Here is a 23,652-nt window from a genome sequence, read left to right on the forward strand (position 1 = left end):
ATAAACTTTCCTTCATTCATTTAATGAGTAACAAGGGTAAACGCATGAACACCAGAAACAAACACTAATGATGTAGACGCTGTAGGATGGAGGACAGAATTATGGCTGCAGTCAATCGTTTAATATCAATTAACCTGCAGATTATTTTCTCGATTGATGAAGTTGACATATTTAAATTGCTTGTCTTTTCTTCAACCAAAAGTCTAAATCTCAGATACTCAGTTTACTATTGTAAAAGTCAGCAAAATTTAACATTTCAGAAGCTGGAACCTGTGAGTTTGTTGGCATTTTTGCTTAAAAACATGACTTCAACAATTAATTACTATTAAGATTTTTCTGTTAAAAAAATAACCTCATGAGAGACAACAATAGGGTTGCAACTAATGACTATTTTCTCATAATTAATGATTAAGTCTATAAAACATCAAAAAACTGAAAAATGCAGTTTATGACAATCTTCAATTGTCTTATTTTGTCTGACCAACAGTCCAAAATCCAAAAATCTCACTATAATCTTGCTATAATGGAAGACCCAGAAATGCAGAAAACTCCTACATTTGAGAACCTGGAACCATCAAATAGTTGATATTTTTTATAAAAAATTAAACAGTTAATCAATTATGCAAGTAGCTGTTGATCAGTTTTCGATTAATCGACTAATCGTTGCAGCTCTTGACAACAGTGTCAACTTGTCCATAGCACACATATACATAATATCAATACAAAACAGAAACAGCTACATGTCTACCAATCTCCACCTTCTGCCCTGCAGATAAGTACCTTTCTGTCAAGGTATCTGATGGTACTTCTACAGAAGCCACGACTGTAACATTGTTCTAAACTTCTCGAATTAAAAAGCACATGCAGGTTTTTAGGAATAGGCTCAATATTTAAAAAACACCAGGATGAGACAGAATGTGATCATGCTCAGTCTCCGTACTAATGACACAGTCAGAAATTTTGATTTGTATGAATTTAACTACAGGAAATTGGTGGACATCCAACCTACAGTTGTTCCAGATACTTAACCAAACACGACACACACATCAGTAAGGTTGTCAGTCTTCAACGAGAAAATATATCCGAGTGTTGTCTGTGTGACAGTGAGATGAAATGCCATGTCTACAATGCGACCGAGGGAAACATAAAGCCACAGAGCATGCAGCTCTCTCCCTTAATCCTACAGAAGCTCTAACAGCGAATCTACACTACTATCACATTTACATAACATCTAAATAACTCAAATCCAGTGGCTCAGCCTTTTTTCAGCCAAATCAGCATCTCAGCTGTATTTCAGTGACTGATGCTGTAAAGACACTGATGCCATGTTCAGACAAATGCTGTTCAGCAACATGATGTGCACAACTTTGTCCAATATGCATTCAAGTTAACTCTGATAAGTTGGTCTATCTACAGCATGTTCTTCACACAATATCAGAAACCCAACTCTTCAAAGAAATTATTAGCAAGCATGCAGGGCTCGAGCGGACCTCCTGTCATCCTGTCAAGAGTTAGGGGAAAAAAAAAAAAAAAGGACAAATGCGCAAAAAATGAATGGCCCTTTAGCATGTTAGCCTGTATGTGTGTTTGTTTCTGGTAAGTTAGTTATTATTTAATAATTGATTTTTTTTTCCCCCACACCAACAACCCCCCCCCCCCCCCTCACAACAACCCCCCTATGACCTCACAGGAGTTTGCCACTACAAGCAGACTCCTTTGTGATCTTCCACGGAGGTTGAAAGGAGCATTTGTTCCAGACGTTTGTGTTTCTTGAACCCATGACATTAAGGATGAAGTCAGCTGATGTCTGTGAGCTAACAGCAGGCTCGATTCAGCTTTTGAACAGTATGCAACACAAACCTGCTTGGGCTTCAAAAAAAAAAAAGTCAGTTTTATCTACATTTTGGTATAACATTCTCTTCGATATATATAAATCCATCTGTAAGTGCTGAAAATGTGTTTATGTCTGGCATCCTTAGACCAAAAACACAAACATAATTTGCTTCTTTGTAGCAATTTGGCCGGCACTAAAGTGTTAGTAGCTGGCAGGAAATCAATTGGACGGTTTCTCAAGCAGCATTTACTGCAGGCCTTACATCCATCAGAAACACCGGAACTAATCACTGTAAATGTACACAATTACTGGAGGCCCACATGCAGAAACTGGAGACTACACAGGGCATGAAACAGTCTAATCAAAGAGCTATGATGTCAAAATCTATTTATTCCCCATTGTCTGCATACATGAGTGGAAGTGCGTTTGATGTTATGGACAAAACAGGATGTAATGACCTCATATAAATAAAGGCACAAGTTTAGACAAGAGAGGACAGTTTGGTTCAGCATCAGAAATACATTCATGCACATGCTTCCAAGCATAGAAAGGTATTAGAGACTCGTGAAAAATGCCACTGTCTCTAGATCAAAGCTACGTCCACACATACAGATATTATAGTCCTCAATGGGTCCTCTTCCTCCCAGACTGCGCTACTGCTCAGACGGGAAAAAGGGGTTGTACAGGAGTCCACACAGCGGACATAACCAAAGGAAAACAGGATACAGCTGGTCAGCACTGACCGCCAGAGCCGACATAGCTGAGAAGAACCAACACTTGCATTCTATATGAGGCGTCTTGGGAGGCTAAAATGTACAGTACACCTTGTTTTCAACCTGCTATGATTTAAAGCAGAAATTATTAAGTTTCCACTCGCGACACAAAACGTAAAATATGCTCGTGAATGTGTCTTGACGTACTTTAAACCTGACCAGAAATTTAGAAATCTTACTGAAAACCTGTTTAACCGCCACCCTCATTCACTTCTAGTAGCAGATTATGGAAGCCACAGCATTCAGATGTATATAAGGTTTAGACTTACTGTTACGTGTGGCGTTGTCCCAGTCCCAGGCCTCTACAATTAGCGTGTACATCCGCTGGAGAAAGAGGAAAAAAGGAATGTCAAAATGAGTCAGGTGGCATTTCGGAGAAAATAGCATCTCTTTCCTTTACCTAGAGGCTGTAGAGTTTGTTCATTTCTTCCAGGTAGGCCGAAATGAGAGAGTTAGCATTCTGGAAAACACACGACAATACTGCTGACAGATTCTGGCTAATATCATCCAGATAACTGTGTCTGAAGCATATGTGACACTTCAGCTGTAGGTGGAATGAACAGCTGTGTTCATATGCTGCTACAAGGCAATGTTACAGCAAACTTTTCCCCCAAAAAACATTTGAGGAAACACAATCAGAAAATACTTTTTCTGTAATCAAAAATCAAGATATTTCCAGTAAATGACGTCTGAAGTTCTCCTACTGCTTTAGAGAACTTTTAATAGTACACCTGCTGTACTATCAAAAGTTCTCCAATTAAACTTCCTCTTTCTTTTTCTGAGTATTGTTATTAATAACAGCTCAGCTGCATTCTCACATTTCCATTTGACATGAGCTTGGTTATGTTAGAGAAACTCAATAAGTTGGCCTTGCATTGGCCTGGATGTCAAAAAGAATAGATACCATTTGTAAATATTAAAATATTACAATGTCCAAATGACAAAAAGCAAATACCAGACTAAATTTGTTTGAAATTGGCAGCATCTCAAATCATCATCACTAATGAGCTCATGACGTCTTTGTCTACTCTGTTACAAAGAAGGAACAATTTATAGAGGGCCTTTGTCCTTTTGTTCCTAAATTCACTGAGAAGTAAACAAATAATTGCAATGTGTTTATAGTACAAACAGGATAATAGGGTTAATTTTAGTCATAGTCATGCAAGTCTTCTACAAACACCAGCTTATACACATGCGTGCACACACACATACACAAAAGATGATGCAACAATCGATTTCATTGCTACAACTGAGTCTCGTTTGCGACTTGGCCTTGTTACCCGGAGGTGCGCTTGAGTTACACTGCCAATGAAACCCAATGATTCAGAGATGACAGAACACCATTGGGTAAGTACAACTGTGGGAAGAAGCCAAGAGAAGCTGCAGGATTGAGATGTAGAGAGGGAAGGACACGCGGCGAGTAGTAATTCAAACCGGCCTGAGCCAACTACCCCTCTGTCCAGAATGCAATGTAGTAGTATGAACCTCCGTGCACCCCTGCTGGCCTTAGAGCAGTGCTGGACGAGTTACCTTAAGAAATGTAATCACTCTCGCATCACAAATTACTAATTTAAAAAGTAATCACATTACCGTAACACGTGTAACAGCTCAAAATTCCTGCTAACCAATGGTGGTGCCATCTTGGAAGTCACCTGAGGAACAGGCCATACCTGACTGAATTATAGCAGTCACCCTAGAAGAAGCACTGCTGGACACAACATAGTCATAGTCAAATCAATTAACTAATCAACATCAAAAACAGCTAACTCTACTGTTAGCTCTACTGGTAGCGGCTGCTACCCATGAAACCTTAGAAACTGTGTTCTTAACATCGATGATATGGTGGTGGCCAGTTGATAAAATGCTATGTTGCCTGTAATAGATTATGATTCTTAATCCTTGTTCCATTGTTCTTTCACTTTATCTACCAACTCAAGGGTTCTGTGTTGCTTGAAACCCATTTTGGTTTACCTGTTGTCTCTGCTATAAAACAATTTAAGCCTTCCTCTGACAAAATCAATACATAAAACAGATCAAAATGATGTTAAGGCAGGTTGTTTTCCACCGTGTTTTCAAGGAAAAAAAGGATGAGCAGGTATGATGTCCATTAAGAAGGTCACTTTGCCAATATTAGCAGTGGGAGATGAACTCTGCCTGGCTTTGTCCTTGGTTGTCAGACAGTGAGGTAAATCAGCGGCTAAGGGGATTAGCTTGTTTCACAACAAGTTATGCTTTACAGTCGACCACTGAAGACATCATGCAATGGATTTATCATTGTCTCGTGTCCATTACATCGAAACCTTGTGTTTCTTTTAAAAGTCGCTAACACGTGTACAATGAATTCAAACAGATGAAGGAAAAAGATGAGTAACAGCAACATCTTCAATCTTCATCATATCTATCGAAGAAAATTCAGCATAGTTTCCCCACAGACTTTTACTCCTCAGATGGGCAATATGTGTATGATACCTGTTGTTTACATGAACTCAACAGTACAGATTTTACAAATAAAATAGAACAATATGTCCAAAACTGTATTAAACATCATTATATACCAGCAGCATTGCATTCATGAATGATTATTCAATTAGTCAAAAAAAAAACTATTGAAAACTATTTTCATAATCAGTTAATCATTTAAGTCATGTATCAATCAATAAAACCAAACCTTCTCTGCTTTCACCTTCTCCTCCTGCTTTTGTCTATTGATTAATCAGCTGATTGCGTTCTTGAGTAATAGGTTAGTCGTTTTTTTTACCATTTTCTTTTACAGACCAAACAAATATATTCTATTTATTATCATAAAGACGACAAAAACTAGCAGATAAATAAATTTGCAGAGCTGGAGTGAGTGATTTTTGACATTTTTGCCGGAGAAAGACAAAATAATAAACTGATTATCAAAACTGAATTGACTAATTGATTCACTGACTAAATGTTTCAGCTCTGTTTGTTGTTTTTTGTTATATTTATTTGTGAGACAAAACAAGCAGCCTGACAATGTCCCACTTTGGGAAAATGTGATTTTTTCGGGATATTTTCTTACATTACAAAGGCTCAACAATTTATCAGCACAATAAACAGATCAATCAGTAATGCAAATAATCATTAGCTTACCAAGGATGTTCAGCCTGAATCAGGAGAGCTGATGATGCAATTTCATCATGACATCAAACACTGCTATTCTTATTTTATTTACAGAAAAAAAAACGGATATTTGAATGTAACTATTACGTTTAACAATTCAAGTCACGTTGTTTGACACTTTGTGGATGTTGGGATGGTTACTAAAACACTGAACGGTTGCTTGTAATTGTTAGCAATGATGTAGCAAAAAACCCTCTGCGCAGCTGACATTGGTTTGAGTAAACATGAACACACACACACACACACACACACACACACACACACACACACACACACACACACACACACACAGATGGAAACTAACCAAGCTAACCAGCATCACAGGAGTAATCTAGCTGGTGTGCTGCAGGGCAAACTGCTAGGCAACCAGCTGACCTAAATAGCACTCATTACGTCACCACCAGTGACAGTTGTAGTAGCCACAGTGTGACTGCTGTGACCTCTACAGTAATGTCATTGATAGGACATCAACCCTGAGGGGTGAGTTAGTAAAAAAAAAAGCTGAAGGTGAGTATTTGAGAGACTTGTAGTTGGTCGACTGACATAGGAAAGAGAAATCACAGGGAGGGGGATTGTAAAATGTGTGTGCAAGTCTGTGTGTGTCTGTACGGGTGTGTGTGTGTGTGTGTGTGTGTCAGTCAGTCTGTGTTGTTGATCTGGAGGACCAACAAGCTGGTAGGCTGGTTGCTGCTGGGCTGTGGGATTAAGTAGGCTTGTCTGGCTGTGGGTGGTGGCGGGAGGAAGGGGAGGGGAGTGTTATTGTGGAAGACCACGGGTGACAAGAGAAGAGGATGGAAGATGACGGGAGAGGGGTGAGCTAAAAGGGCTGGGGTCGGAGTTTGGACACGGGGGTACAGCTGCATGAGCTGCTGGGCAAGTCAAGATGGTTGAGAAGAAACGCCGTAGTTACAGGAGAGGTGCAGGAAGAAGAGGAGAGTCTGGGGGTTTTTGGTGAGGTAAGGTGGTCCACGGGCGATGCTCGTGCTGCTGTTGCTGGAAGCTCTGCCAACCCGTCCGACTGCAGACGCACAACAGATGCGGCCTCAAAGATGGATTATTTCACATGAACGTGGATCATCCCACGACATGTAGCTCGGCTTCTGACCTTTCTACCCATCCCCCCTCCCCCCACTACAAAAGGGTGGGCTGGCTGCCCCAGTCTGAGCATGTGGGTGGGTGTGTGCGTATGCCGATGCATACAAGAGGAACTATGAGTGGCAATGCATGCATTAGTGACAGGAGATCTTCGGTGATGCCGCCCTGGTTCACGAGACTATGCAAGTGTTCACTTATTGGACAGAAAACTCTTCATTGGACAGAATCAGAAGATCAAAGAAAGAACAGGTGGCCGTGTTGTGACCTGAGCCTTTTGGGTTTCCCTAAAATCCAGACCTGCTTGCATGCCTGCATGTTGTAAACGTTTCAGTAAATAGTCCCCTGAGTCAGTGTGTGTCGGGGTTGAGCAAAGCCACGGACTAGTCTGGTTTCCCACAGACCATCCCAGTCTGTGATTAGCTGGATTAAGTGACAGCTGCCCAAATGGTTGGAACAAGATAGATGGATGGGCAGGGGGATAAAGGGGAGGAGTGGGGGAGGGAAGGGGGAAAGGCTACTGAACAAAGACCCTTGTCCCAACACCGTAACTCACCCCCATCCCAATCAAAACCATTGTCCATGAAGAGACACAGTCAGCACGAGGACAATTAGTGTCAGCATGTGTGCTACTGAGCCTGGGCAGGACTGTTGCATGGGTGAAGTCAAAAAAAAAAAAAAAAAAAAAAAGCTGCCAGTGGTTCTCGCACAAGTCCTGATCATCCATTCAACTATAAAAATTTCCTTATTTCAATAACTTGCCATTTTTCTCAACTCAAAAACACACATATAACCCACGTATGACTGTGTAAGATAGTTCATCCGAGACCATGAAGCATCCGCTGTCAGTCAAATCTCCAAAACCCTACCCGGCCCTTCCCCTAATGGATTAGAGGATTTACTCAGAGAAATCCTAGTTTTCAAGTCAAGAAGGGGGGCATGGTGAAAAAAAAAAAAAAAAAAAAAAAAAAAAGGATGTTTATGTGTCATCTACTCAGTGAATCTGTATTTGTTTGAAATGATGTAACACTCTGTTGCCATCTTTGCATTGCATGACATTAAATGAAAGGACTTTCCTTGAATCCAGGTAGAATCATTTAAACTCATTATAATGGGCCCTACTCATGAAGGCAGAGGATGTGGTAGTGATGTCTGGGGAGAGCCACAGGTGTAGGTTCCCACGCCAGATGAGGGCTGGATGGGTGAGTGGAAGGTGGCCATTTAAATAAAAAGGAACAGGGAACACAGAGAGGTGGTAGTGGGAAGTGGAAGCCAGGGCAGGTTGGGGTCACTAAGCATGGGATCTGCACGCTTCTTTTTCAAAAGAGGGGTCAGCCCTCTGCATTTGGGGTGATGTGCGTGTTTGCATTCGAAGAATACCAAGAATGTGAGATCCAGGCCTGGTGTGTAATCCCATGTGAGATCCCAGTTCGGATCTCAAATGTTGATTGAGCTTTGAGAATTATTACAAGTGGCTGGTTTCTCTTGCCTTTCATGCAACAAATTCCAATGTGTACTCCCTATAAAAAAACCCTCTGTAACCTCAAGCTATTTCTGTTTCCCATGTCATTGGGAGGTGACCTGAATGCCCACCTCCCTGTTCCCAGCTCCTCCACGGAGAGTTCCACTGACATCTCCTGATTTATTGCCTTCTGATGGGACATGAGGTCGTTACGATTCATCCCGTGGCCAGTAATCGCTGCATGTAATCTTCATTAATCTGTGATGTCAATCCCAGCTTTTGGTTTTACTAGGGCTGAGTCTACACTATTCCAGCAAGGGCACTGAGATACACTGTCTCTGTTGAATAGGAAGGCCAATGGACACAAAAGCATGTGATGTATTTTGGTCTTAGAAACTAGTAGTGAAAATATGGATGGATAACAGTGATCCTTATTGGCCTTACATGGATAAAAGCCACCTGAACATGGAGGAATAATGCAATGAAAATAGCCCTATAAAATTATGTTCGTCAACTCTGTTGCATCTTCTATTCTAATTAGTCATTAAGACTAACTGGAAGTGAAATCATTGATAACTGAGGGTCATTAATGCATGGGACACAGCAGACTCACACCATCCGAGATCACAACCAGACAAGTTTCAGACTGGAGAGGAGCTTGTAGGGGTTTGGGGGTTTGGGAAGTAGCTTCTTTTTCTTGCATTTGAGGGTAAAAAGTAGATTTAGATGTGTGAAACCAAGGTCCTGTCACTTCTGCCTGGAGAGTGACTGGATCTAACTGTAGCTCCTCAATCTGTTCAGAGGTTCAGAGATCAAAGACCTCCAGTGGCAAAATCCTTGCAAATGTGGCGATGATGTTGGCAAGCAGTGATGTACAAGTTGGATGGTTTTTGACCCTTGTCGTACTGAACATGTTTGAACCCTGCTTGTCACCTTTGTTTTTCCTTGGATTGCAACTGGACAAAATTTAAACTTAAAGTATTTTTTATGAAGTCTACAAAATGTCTGAAAATTGTGAAAAATACCCACAGCTATTACTCAAGAGTCCAAGTTGATATCTTCAAAATTGCTCATTTTGTCCAATCAACAGTCAAAAACCAAAGGCTATTTCCCTTACAAAGATACAAAAACAGAAAAAGCAGCAAATCCTCACATCTGAGGGGCTGGGACCAATGACTATTTGGTATTTTTGCTTGATTAATGATTTAAACGACTAATCAGTCATCAAACAAAAGTGTGGGTAACACTTTTTCTGATGAACGGCTAATTGATTTAATGATAAATCAACTGATCAGACCAAATGATAAGCCAACCCTACTTTCCCCACTTTTCCAGTTTGCAAGCTGAAATAACATCAACTTTTCTGACCAATAGTTGTGTGCACCATTCCACTTGGTCACAAACAAGAAAGTTATGTCAAGCCCTTCGATCTAAATATTGTTCATTAACAAATAGTTTTAGCATTGTGTTTGGTTCTGGTTGACATCAAGATACTTCCTCTTGTACAACATTGTATCGTTGCACTTACAGTAAGCTTGCATCTCACCTCAGAATCAAAGACGGAGAGGCCAGTGATCCTTCTTACGGACCAGACAAGACAATCTCCAGCAAGTGTGCCAACCTCTTCACACAAACATATACAAAGGAAAATGTCTGCAATTATGTGTTAAACTAAAGCCTATCTGAAGCCATGTGCCAGGGCCACAAGCCTTAAGACATGAGTAATTTTCAGGCAAAGCAGTTTATTAGTTTCTTCTGCATTTTGGTTGAATGAAACCCTACAGACAAGTTAGGCACCACTGCCTTTAGACTTAAGGCATTTTTAAAGACATGAATTTACACTGATACGACTAAATGAGGTCTTGAGAAAGCAGGTTACAGACTCTATAGCAGTCATATCTCTGCTGGGTAGAAAGGTGGAGGGCTGCGAGCTCTGCGTGCAAGTTGCTTGCCAAAGTCGTGTGCCAAGAGATGTCGCACTGAAGGCAAGGCATTTGGCTGGCTGGTGTACACCGGCTGTGCACACACACACACGGCCCATTGAGCATGCTGCTACTATGCCAACAGGGTCATTACCCATGCACTTCCAATACAACAAACCCCTCCCCTCTTGGTGCTAATTAACCAGCATGATCCAAGACTATGCAACACGTAAAAACAAACACCAATGCATTCACATTTGCGTAGAAAAACGAAATGACCTGACATACAAAACCATAGATATGCCCAGGTACATACGTACTGCAGGCTACAGAGTGGTTAGAGATGGGGGGGGGGGATACTGCCAAGACAGAAACTGGTTGGGGTAATGTTTTAAATTTCATAGAGCAAAAACTAACTGAATTTCTTGCATGATTCAAAATGGAAATATCAGTAAAACATTGCAAAATAAAAAGCTTCAAAAGCAACTTAAACATTTCAAACAACCAAGTTAAAGCTCAACTGTGGTGCGCGCTTGGATATTTGTCAATTACTTACTCAGGTGTTAATTTGCCTGAAGAAATGTAAAAATTACAGCAATAGACATGCTTCAGAAACATTAACAAGCTAATTCCTGATCCAAAGCAACAGGGCGCCTGACTGGAGAGCAATACAGCACCGCCTCCAGCCGAGCCCCATTATCATTTCAAACAGGTTCAACAGTACAGTGACAATTTAACTGCCCATGTAATGACATGCTTTAATTACCCCCACAAGGAGCCCCTAGCACCTGCACACCATTCATTTAACAAGAGACAGGGGACGCAGTGGGCCACAGCAACACGCACATAGAGCGTACTTTAAAACACACGAATCAATGCAGAGTGACAATGGAAATACACACATGCTGGGACACAAGTCACTACTATTTGCTATGCACCTGATGGTTATACCACATGTACTCAACACTTGAGATGTAGCCGCTGCTTTATCAGTCATTAGTGGAGGCTGATTCATTTTTTCCCCCATACATTTTTCCAGATAAACAAGATGTTATCTGCAGCCTCCGAACCCCTGACAGCAATCAATATGCATGTTTACAAAGTGAGTTAATATGTTTGAACTATGCTCTTACAATACTGCAACTGCCATAAAGTTATTTGCCTAATTTAGTGCATGTTTTGTATCATTAAGACATTTTCCATCGTGCTCCAAGGTTATCAGACAGATTTCCTGCCTAACCAACTCTGTGGCACATAAAACTGAAATTACATTATAGACTTAAGTTCTTCAAGCCACCAGCCACGAACCACAACGTACTCAGTTCGAGTCTGGCTGTGGAATGTTGTTGCATGACGTTCCCCACCTCTTTCCCCCTTCATTTCCTGTCATCTCTCTATTGTCAGCAATTTAATAAAAGGCCTACAGTGCCCCCAAAATGATCCCAACACACTTGACTCTTGCAAAACAAAAATGAAAAATGGACATCAGCAAGGGCTGGGCGATGTAGCTGAAAAATTTATCACGATAAAATATTTCATTTCAGTTGATATTGATAATTACTGATCGTTTTTAATGACCTATTTTTTAATAAAGACCAGGAAGAAAAGGCTGTATTTAACCACTTTATCTTGAATTTAACCCCAAAAAACTGCCATACTGGTGAGCTGACCTGTCCTTTTTTTTAAAAAAAAAAAAACAAAAAAAAAAAACAATTACCTCACCATCTGTACTCACTTTCTCACTCAACACTGTTTGATGGTGCAACTGAACAACACACTTGTTAAATGATTGGCTGTTTGCGTGTCACTCATAGCACGCTCTATTATCAGGGGATATGATAGGCTGTTTATGAGCCAGGGAGGGAGCACGCTTGGGGTTTGTTCATGTAACCAAACTTTGCATATTTGTTATGTGCTTTCATGGCGGTTTGCAATTAATGCATTTAATTGAAACTATCAGACATGCTACGGGACAATTTTCTTATTGCTGAATTGATGAAGTGTCCTTTGCAGGTACATATTGTTATTGTTTTATCGCCAGGGCCTAACATCAGCTTAATTTTGGCCTCAGATACTACAGAGATAAACCTACTCAGGCAGGCATCCTTAACATACTTATGAATGCACCCACAGAAATACCTGAAACATCACAACCAACAGACTCCTAATGAATACTGTTTTTGCTCTACCAGACAAGACATGTAGTCAGCTTCAAAATACAGAATCTGTACAAAATCTTCTAATTATCAAAAGTTATCTGCAGCTTCAATCTGTTTGCCTCATTATGTGTAAAAGTAGGAGTATGTTCCCCACATTTACCAGATTGACACATTGTTGGTTTGCCTGCAGAGGATACAGTACTGTAACTATTTAGTGTAGTATGGTATTTAGTTTAGAGTGACCAGCATCAACAACTTAAACTACACATCCAATTTTGTAAATGCAGCGTGCAATGTCTCATGTCTGTCCACCTCTCAGCTTCTTTACACCAGGTCATCATGACCCTGTTTTAATAGCTCTACAGAAACTGTGATACTAACGTGCCAAAAGCTTCTGAAAGCTTCACTTTCTTGCACCGACAGTTAAGCTACAACCAACTTACTGTAGGAAATGCACTGTATCTCTGTCGGAAAGGTTTCCATGACAGCCCTTAACCACTTTGAATGCTGGTTTACACATTCAAAAATGATAAAGCCACTTGGTCCATGGTCCATATTCAGTGCAGTGGTTTGCTAAAAATGTGGTTTGCACTTAGCCACTGACCTGGGCAAGAATAACGAGTGTATTTCCATACGGCGTGGCTACAGGACACGTCACATCCATTTTACTTTTGAATGCCTCAGTCAGTTACATGCAAAAAGAGGGGACATTAAAAGATAAAGCTGTCATGAATTGTCAGCATCAATTCATCACAGCTTTATCTAAGTTAGATACTTAAAATGAATTATTACTGTATTGTTATAGCCAGTGAGTTAGCTGGAAGGCGGACAAGATACAAAGAAAGTCAGAATCCACAAAGTTTGACTTTGTAAACATCTGACCTTAGAACAACTGTTGAAATAAATGAACGACCAGATATAGTTTGGACTGGCAGCTTTGCAAGCTAACTAGGTAAGGAGGACAGTACCACAGGGAAACTGGTGCATTTTGGCACAGGCAGAAATATGCCCAAAATTAGTAGAAAGTCACTGGAACTGCTGACACATGGAGCAGAGTCTTTCACAAGATCACAGAAAGTCTAAAATGAAAAAAAAAAAAAAAAAGTAAAAGAATTTTATTTGATGTTGCAAAACTTGAACTTTACCAGTCTGAACGTTTATGAAAGACACTGAAATGCTTCAAGACAGTAATGAGAAACAGTCTCTTCAACAAAACAGCTGATTCATCGACCCAACCAAAAAAAGTTGCAAGATTCTTCATGGAACTGATATGTGCAACATCAATAGACAAAGCGCAAACTGAAACATCATCCTCCTGAGGAACTGAGTAGGATAGCCGCCTTTGAATATAATGGATTATGAAAAGCAGTTATTTACCACTGAAACAAAAAAAAAAAAACCCCCGTTGGTGTACCTTATGTGAAATCACAGAATGAACAAAACAAAATGTTCTCATAGGAAATCCCCGCAGCCTCCTCCTCCACACCATAACACAGATCCATTTAATATTAAGAATGTAGTCAGAGTCAGATGGCGATGACAGAGTTCAGTCCGCATGGGCTTCCACAGGGCAGCTGTCCATATCACACAGTCAATACTACACTGCATCTTTGTTGATGAGCAAAGCAACAACACAGATGTCTGTCAGACTTGTAAACTCTGACGACAGGCAACAGTACGTAAGACTTTTAAGACAAAATGTGCAGTGTCTGAAGGGGAAGGCCTTGTTAGGGAGTAATCAGGGCATGAGTGATGATGATTCTTTCAATTCCTTTACCTTCTCCGCCTACACACACACACACTGGTGAACATGAGAGAGACAATTAATGTGACAGATACTATTTTTAATTACACTGATGCTTGCATGAAAAAGCATAATTCGTCATTTTGAAAGATTTTCCTGCCCTTTGCAGAATCAGCTTTTTGCAGAATCTGAGTAGAGTAAAAACTCTACTCTAAAAAGTTTAAAATAAAAGCACAATTGTTTTGTGAAAATGTGGTGGTACTATGAAATGCGCACATTATGATTTAAAGTATTCAGAGAGTCCATGAGGATTTCTTAAAGGGGACATATCATGCTTTTTATGATTTTCTGTAATTGATATACTGTTATGATGTCCGATGTCTGTGTTAAACATGGTCAAAGTTCCAAAACTTGAGGTGATTGTGTGTAAAAATGCCGCCTTCAAGTCAAAAGCCAGGGCTTCAGCCTGCTCTGAATACTTTGTTTGCAAAGTTACCTCTACTTCCTACTCGTGATGACATCAGATTGTTCAGCATTGTCCACTGGTATATTTTGGATCGGATTCTGGCTCAGAACATGTACGGATGTTTTTGAGAAGTTTGTTTTTTGAGTAAAGAATGTTAAAAAGAAGTGAAATCCCACTTCTACTGTTTGTTTACATAGCCTCTGGAACAGAAGCTAACCAATGAGAGTGGGTTCATTGGGAGGGGGGCCTTAAAGAGACAGGAGCTGTTTCAGACAGAGGCTGAACTGAGGGGCTGCATAAAGAGCCAGTATAAGATAAATAATAATAAATCATTCAAAGATATTCCAGTAGAGCCCCAGAATAAGAAGGAATATGAAGTCAAAATGTCCTCAATGGCACATGAGCAATAATTTCTATGTGGCTATATGCAATAAAAAAGGCAATTTTAATCACTTTTATCTATCAGTAGTGAAAAAAGAATTTTGAACATGTAATATTTCACACAAAACTTAAAATGTTAAAAATAAAAAAATCTTAGAAGGGAAGTGTACAACAATAATAAGTTCAGACATATTTCATACAGTCCTTGTGACCGCTCTGTCTCTGTCTCCGATGAGGGGACTAACCCTAGACCTTATTCTAGACCACAGTTCACTGAGGCATCCCAGAGGATCCCTCTCACGTGTTGCTTAAGTAGGGAGCTGAAAACAATCTCAAGAAATTAAAAATAGCTGAAATACAAATATCAGACCTTAAGTACCACTTTTAGGGAAAATAGAGCTCTTGGAAAAAGCTGACATTTCACTTTGGGAGTTCTGCCTGACCGACTAATTGCATAATCAATACAGAGCCGAGCTGAATCACAGGTGAGACTCCTGTGAGTGGCTTTCCACAAAAGATGAAGGATGGGGGAGGGAGTCACAGCAAGGAAAGATAATTGTTTACTTGAGGCCTATGTGGCCGTCTCCTAGCAACAGCTCTGTCAAGCTCTGTATCAGGTGTGGCAAACCACGGCAGCCTCTGTTAGCCTTTGGTACTGTGAGTGTGTATTCATCCAAAATATAGCTACTTAACTGCTGTCTGAGGCAGAGACGAGAGGAGAGGGAGGAAGGGGGAAAGACACACTAAAGCCACTACTAAAGCGTCTGTCCTACTTCTTTCTAATATTAAGCACTACACTCTGTCTGTACAGTGTCCCAATTCTTATTTTCCCCCCTCACACGTAGCTCAGATCTTGTTTTCTCATTAGCATGAACTGCAGGCGTTGCATGGAAGACAACCAGAAACAACAAAACCGAGACAGACGACTTAATATGCTTTTGTGAATATTTCCAAAAATCATTAAAATCCCAAAGGGTACAGTATATACACCTACGAAAAAGAGCTTAAAAACAAACATACTGTAGGTTGTCTTTTGTTACTGTTTGCACATTTTACAGTATTAACACTAAAGCATATAATCCTGGCATATATATATGAACATGTAGCCCAAACAGAAAAAAATCCTACATGAACACAGAACCGTGGACCAACTTTCCGTCATTCATGCTAAATCGCTGCCTGCATCAACCTACAGTGCTGATGATACTGGTGAATGTTTTCAGCTACTCCAGCACAAAATTTGAACCTTAAACACTTAGATTTGCTACAGTATTTAGCAAATTCAAATAACTTTGTATTCTTAAATCTATAGAAGCACAATATCCCCATTTCTGCAAATTTGGTCTATGTGATTTATCCTTTCAAACTGAGTGCTTGATTGTCTTTCAGCCTCTCCCCTGGCACCTTTTCGAGGTCAAAAATGAGAACCAGTTCTTGTAACTTTTCGAAAACCAACAATCTGACCATCTTCACCCACTTCACACAGTGATGTAAGCAGGGTTTGAACTCCTCTCTCAAGCTTTCATTTTTCATCCTTCACACAGCTACTTCCATGACTTTTCACATCTACAACAGAGTGAAAAACCACAAACGCCTTGAGGAGAGACTGTCCTGAGGTGTGCACCGTTATTCCCATTTATATGATTCATTGTTGAGACAAAAAAAAAAAAGATACACAAAAGACACAGAGCTATTGTAGAGAGATGAGAGAGGCAGTATGATGCAGCCAGGAGGAGGCCATGATGGAAGACTTTGTGTGGCCGTTCAAAAAGTGGTCCAAACACTTTCGCCTTCAGAAACAGTTCAAGCATACTGAACCAGTAATGCACATCCACCCACCCGGTCCAATCACAGTTGGCTGCTGATTCACGGATGTGGTTTCAGATTGTACAAGAACAACTTTGAAGGTAGACTCTTGTGGAAGTCTGACGTGGGTGGTCCCACACACCCACTCCAAGAACCACACACTGAACAGCACTTGTATCTTGACTTAATACTGACAATACACACACCTGACAGTAGCACAAAAAAAAAAAAGGATGACAGTAACACTGTGTGCATGTGAGGTGCACGTGACAAGCAACAGCAGTGAGCCAAAACCATTCAAATAGTTGGGTTTGTTCCAGGAAAAACAATCTCAAAGATCCCCTTCAGACATGTTTTAAGATGTATGTAAAATACTCCACTTTGACTAATAATTTGTGTCGGATATGTTTTTTTCCACAGAAGAAAAGTTAACTTATCTTGTTAAAATCCTTGAAATGGCATCTACTCCTTCTGCCTCGTTAAAAATTCAACAATCTATAAATATGCAAATATTGTTGATTTCTAAAGTTTTCCTGCTGGACACAAGATGTCTCCTACTTCACTGTAATTCTTAGTTTTTGTGCACTGGAGGCTTCAAGTTTCCACATCACACTTGTAGTTTCACTCCAAACTATGACCGTGATGTCACATGTCATGCTCGTAGGCCCGCCTCTTTAATTTAGATTTTCAATGAGCACAGAGGAACTTTCCACTTTCAGCAGATGAATGTGAAAACAGTCTTCTGGTGTCAAACTCTGCACATCCATCATTCTGCACAGTGAAGCTCAAACACCCAACTGAAGGAACAAGAAGAAAAACACTGAGCGGAGGGAGGCTTTAAGCAGGTCTGTGCAGATTAATACATCATTTTAATGTGAATGAGATCATCGTCGCCTCATGAGGAAGCTGCACACAGCTCAAGGGTGTTCATGAGCAGCAGACCAAATAAACCAACACACTTGATACACACTTCATCCCTTGATCAAGATGTTTAAATTGCCATGACTGAGTATTTTGGTGAAAGCATGACATTTAAAACATTCAAATTCAAATTCTTCGACTCCTCGAGCTTCTGGAATAACGATTAAGCCTCTCAATCTTAATTTAGATGATGGCTGTTGCAGATCACCTAGAGGTCTGGCTAACTACATGCGTCCATTTACTAGCTGAGTGAGAAAGGAGCTCTCATACATATCCAAGTTCAGATAGATATGGTTACAGGCAGGCTCACATCAATCGGACGTCCGGCTGATGTAGCTGGGGGGTGGGGAGGGACAGACAGAGAGGCAGAGAAATTCCACCGGCAATTTCATTAGTGATCAAATGGAAGTAAGACGTGTCTCTCTCCCTCTCGCTCTCTCTGCTAAAGTGCAGACACAGCATGGGCCAACAAAATGGAAACTCAATCAGACGGGCCAAACGAGGCCTTAACGTGGTCAGATGGCTGCTGGACCGGGTTGATGTTTGACGTCCATAGAAGCATCATCCACATAATGATAGTGTGATGACTTAAAAAGGGCTGCAATGAATGATTGTGTTCATTATCGATCAATCTGCAGATTTTCTCAGTTAGTCGAGCTTTTAGTCTATGAAATGTTACTGAATGGCTTTTACAATGTGTCAGAAGCCTCTTCAAACTTCTTGTTTTGTCTGACAGTTAAAAACATTAAGATATTCAGTTGATTGTTGTATATGAATAGGAAAAACAGCAAATTTTCACATTTGAGAGGCTCAAACCATCAAATATTTTGGCAATTTTGCTTGAAAAATGACAATCGATTATCAAAATAGTTGCAGATAAATCTTCTGATTGAGTAATTTATTAATCGTTGCAGCTTTAAACTTAAACCTGAACAGTTTCTTAATGTGATAGTTCTGCGTTTGAGAATATACATGTTTCTTACTTTCTTTTGAAGAGTTAGAGAAAATTGTTATCAAAGTCATTTGTGGATGTTGAGTACAGAGTTGGAGCAAGGATATGGTTAGCTTAGCTTAGCATAAAGACTGGAAACGGGGGTCAACAGCTAGCCTGGCTTTGTCCCAAAAAAATAATAAGCCTCACAAAACCTATAAAGCTTTCCTTTTTACTGAAAGCATCTTGTTTGTTTCATCAGTACATTTACAGAAATGTAAACCATTGGAGGAGTTGAGCGCTGTGACTATTTCTTGACAAAACAACAGCTTATCCTTCCACACAGTACTTTAGCGCTGCATGTCCGGCGGCTACACACAAAATGATTTATTTGCCAAGACATAGTTACAGCACGCTTCTCCTTAAACCACAAAATTGTTGTTTTCATATTTCTGTCTGTTATGTCCGGGTTAAAAAAATGAGATGCAGCCAGTTTATTATGTGAGCTTTAGAGGTATTGGTAGGCGTAGTTTCAAACTTTGGAGAGAGCCAGGCTAGCTGTTTCCCCCTGTGTCTAGTCTTTATGCTAAGCTAGGCTAACCAAGTTCCAGGCTACTCTCAAAAAGAAAGCAAATAAGCTTTACTTCCCAAAATGAACTCTTCCTTAAAACCTAAAAACACAAGTGTGAAGTATTTAGACTAAAGCATGAGAGGAGAAAAATAGCAACTAGGTAACACATTTCTAGATACCAAAAAGTCCATTTCCTCCAGCAGTCACGCTAATTTATTTCAAGAGTCAAGTGTAAATACTCAATCTAGGACATTAAGTTCCCTAAAATCTCCTGTCTTTCTCACTGTGGGTAAAAACTCAGTTCCACTGTAAAACAAATTTCCTTAACTCAAATCATAAAAAGGTGTGGATTGCCATTCAAACAGCACCTTAACAAAAGATTAAAACCCATAAGCAGAGAAAGCATCACCAGCAAAGTGCATTTACTGTAAATTTAAACCTGTAGAGAAAGACTGAGTGTAGGCTGAGCTCAGGGGTGGCAGCAGCATCAGTAGTCAGTCTCTTTACTGGCATGCTGGCAAGAAAATCTATCGCTGGAGAATCACTGGAAGATTGCCAAAAAATGGATAAGCATCATGCAATCTGAGTAAAATCAGCCATTAACGAGTGCACCACACTGGTGTGATGATAGCTGAACCGATATCTCTGTCTCTTCACAGAACAAGCAGCTCTTCCCAGAAATGTGGGATGATTTTCATTGTCACAGCCCAACTGCACTACAACTAGACTGGGAGATGAAAAGTGTTCTGTGAGAATAGGCTCAAGTGTCAATTCAGAAAATTAAAATCTGAAGCATCAAAGAGTATTTTTCACAACTCAGCATTTCGAGGTCAATTTAAAAAAAAAAATCACTGCTTGTGTCTGATTTTGTAGGAAACGGTTCAATATGAACTGCATTGATCATGGAAAAAAACATATGCTTTCATAGCTACAGTTTATCATTTTTTGAGAATGTTTAGTGAAAATAAATAGCCTTAGAGTCTTGAGAGGAACTTCCAAGTTGACTAATTTGCAAACACTTGCATAACTAAGCTGCCATGTACACCAAAATTTACCAAAAATATGACTTTTCTCAGGAAAATGACATGTAGATTGCATGTCTCAGGGTTTTTTGCATCCGATACGGATTTTTACAGTTCTTAATAACATAAAACGTGTCACAACATTTCAAGAATTGCAAACTTTATGCAAAATAATTACGAAATAATGCATGACTTTCATTTTCAGACTGCTGAAGCCGGGTTCGGGATGAGAGGAGTAGAAGAGTAAAGCCCACATTGGTTTCCATTAGGCTTAAGATGGGCAGTTGGCCAGATGACACAGCCATATAGTACACTGCATCTTTGTTTCTTCAGTGAGGAAAGCGACAACGCCACAGCTAGTGACCCCGCCGGCTTGTTGTGACATCTGGCACTGGAATAGTGCACCGTTATCAGCCTAGACCACTTAACAGAAAGACAACACACCAGAATAGCCCTCTTCACCTCTGCCTTGAGGTGTCGCTCAATGCCATGAATAAAGAGACTCCCAGAGCTTCATATCAGATGTGTCGGTGATTGTTAGATGTGTGATCTTTTATGCATGTCATTTCAAACTAAATCCAGAAAACTGATTCGCTAACTCAGCCCTCCTCCCCACCTGATGGTCTAAACAAGAGCCTCGCTCATTAAATATAACATATGTCCTTTACTGTGTGAAATCGCACCTTTGCCATTTTCCCCTGAAGCTTCAAAACGTTAGCAAAGGCAGCTGTTAGTTGACTAAAGGTGGACCGCCTCTGTTATAAATGGCTGCGGGAAACCCTGAAATCATTAAATACACAAAAGACAAAACCTGGATCAAACCCATGAGGCCTTACACAAAAGACCACAGCAAGTACACTAGCACAAAGACTTGTTATTTATTAGAACCGACCAGTTAAGGAAATATAGTTTACTTCAACCTTTTAGTGCTCAAAAGCAGCTAAAACTTTTCGTCAAAACAGGACTGCATGCAACGAATCATTGATTTCATTATCAATTAATGTACTGATTATTTTCTCATTTAATCAATTTATTGTTTTGGTCTATAAAATAGCAAATAGTGAAAAAAGTGGCCCATAACTAGCTCCCAGAGCCCATGATGACAGCCTTAAGTGCCTTGATTTGTCTGACCTATAATCCAAATTCCAAGAATATTCAGTTTGCTATCATAAGGAAACTGAAAAAACATACAGATTGAGATGCTGGAACCAGAGATTTTTTGCTTTCATCAATTATTCTGCTGATTATTTTCTAATTACACCAATTAATTTTCTGTACATCAACCAATCGACTGAACAGCACTGGTTGGTACAATAGTCAAGTTACTGTCTAATTCCTTTAACACACTACAGCACGACCACTACATTAAAAATCTGAATGAAAACATTCAATTCAATTTAACAGAATCACCAGCTAGATGTCATCAAAAACCACAAGTGCATCCCACAAAAAAACAAACAAACAACTGAAAGCGTGTTCAGTGCTACTGTACTGTACAAGCATTTTTAAGCAGCATGGCAGTCAAAACATGCACACGTTCTTCGCGTGCCTAATCCATCAGCTATCACTCAACTACAGTCAGACGAGCTTAATTGCCCTGGAGGGGCCACCAGGGGCCACCTGGCACCCACAGCAGGAGAGGGAAGCTGTGGGGTGCAAAAGGGGGGAAGAGAAGGGTACAGCCAGCAATACCAAACCATTGCCAGCAGGCACCATTCACTCCAACTGAAGGCATATTTCACACTCGCAGCGTGTCATTCATTCATCGTCATAATGGAGAATGAATTGGGGAGCATCCATCCAACACATAAACCAGACTATACTCGCAAATACAGTACATGCCATTCTTGTAGAAAGAAAGAACATCACACACGTCTCCTGTGAGGCATAAAAGCAAAATTAAGATATCAAATTTGTTTATGATGACCACACATCCAACACACAAACAAGCATTTGTTCTTACGTTAAATTAACTTTTGCAGCTGCTTTTCCTGGTATTTCCCCACAATCATCTTCCAACAAAACTGGCACTAGCGAGCAATGAGGACCAATTCTAAAAATGTTCATCTTATTAAACCAAAGGCCACTTGATGGATTATATGAATTTGCCTTGAACACCCTCATGAATCAGCAAATGTCATGTTCTGAGGTGTACAGCTTCGCCATAACCGTCTCTCCATTTGAGAAGTAACAGAGTTCCCCCTCTAGGGTCCACATATCAAAGCATTTCCCCCAGTCTAATTACTCTATCACGGCCTTGGCAGGTGCAAGCTGGTGGATTGGAACAAAGCCAACCCTCATATATCAGGGCAACTTTAAAAGATGACCCAGACGACACTGCGAACCACTGTAGCTGCAACCGGATCCTTGTGAAGCATGCAATCGTTTAACCGTGATAAGTGTCAAATCTTATAAGGACAGGATGCTGCTAAGATGCCCATTTAATGGGGTGTATCTCCTCTGCAAAGGCACAAACACATAACCCAATTAATCAAATCTTTAAGGATTTTTGGTAAATTTGGCACCAATTTGATCCATTAAGCAGCAGTTTATTCATATAAAATATCAGCTTTTATGCTGAAAGGAGAAGTGAAATTGCCCCTTTTATAACAGGTTCTTACTGTCAAGCCTTGTAGCCCTGCAAAGATGACAGAAAGTATTAACTTTTATCCAGATAAGTGCTGCTGTAGTGCATTGGATGTATGAAGAATGGGAGAGGGGCTCCGAACCATCCATATATGGTTTTATGATGTGTTCCCACATACATACACAAGATGATGGACTTTACATTGCTCAAATTTTAAACAGGGTTCAGTGCTGTGCTCTCTCCAGAGGAGAAGGGGTCAGGAAACACTCCTGTAGGTTTAACTGGAGCAAGGAATCACACTCACCGGCCACGCAAACTGGAAAGGGATCAAAATCTTGCCAGCATCGTCGATTTTATTCGGGTTATTCTTTGCGCCCTTAAAAGAAAACGTATTTCCACCGAGAACTTGCGTAGATCCAACTCCTAACACGCAGGGGCCGGTGGTGGTGACCTCCATCTGGTACTCCTTCAGGCAGACTTTGAAGTAAGTGTCGCACTCGTCTCGGGTGCAGCGCAGGTCCTGGGAGCTCCTGGATCCGTCGCAGCACTCCCCGTCCGCCAACTCGCCGTTTACATTCTCCACGGAGATCAGCTGCAGCTCGAAATAGCCGGTTGACTGGGACACCTAGAAACAACATTTTTAAAAAGACCAAAATTATTTATATACCCATATTAAAAGCCTACAGCGTGATGCAGGCTGCTCAAATCGGTGCGTAAAAACGGACAAGTGGCCAAAATAGTGAGTGCTCTATTCTCAATTAAAAGCATTATAAAGCAAGCGTTTGTAGATGGCGGTGGATATTCCAAAATGATTTGTTGCACCATGAATGGACC

At 40.4% G+C, this 23,652-nt stretch overlaps 1 protein-coding gene across 2 annotated transcripts in view; it reads right to left on the minus strand.

Annotated features, from left to right (window-relative positions):
- Window positions 1-23,652, minus strand: part of jag2b (jagged canonical Notch ligand 2b) — a 51,193-nt gene that overhangs the window by 26,686 nt on the left and 855 nt on the right. For both annotated transcript variants that reach the window (XM_044329484.1, XM_044329483.1), the window contains exons 2-3: window positions 23,123-23,443; window positions 2,877-2,931 (exon numbers count right to left, since the gene is read on the minus strand). In XM_044329484.1, coding sequence (XP_044185419.1) covers window positions 2,877-2,931; window positions 23,123-23,443 — 376 coding nt within the window. The remainder of the gene's footprint in view (window positions 1-2,876; window positions 2,932-23,122; window positions 23,444-23,652) is intronic.

This window comes from Thunnus albacares, chromosome 16 (assembly GCF_914725855.1).
Source record: "Thunnus albacares chromosome 16, fThuAlb1.1, whole genome shotgun sequence".
In the NCBI taxonomy this organism is placed as follows: domain Eukaryota; kingdom Metazoa; phylum Chordata; class Actinopteri; order Scombriformes; family Scombridae; genus Thunnus; species Thunnus albacares.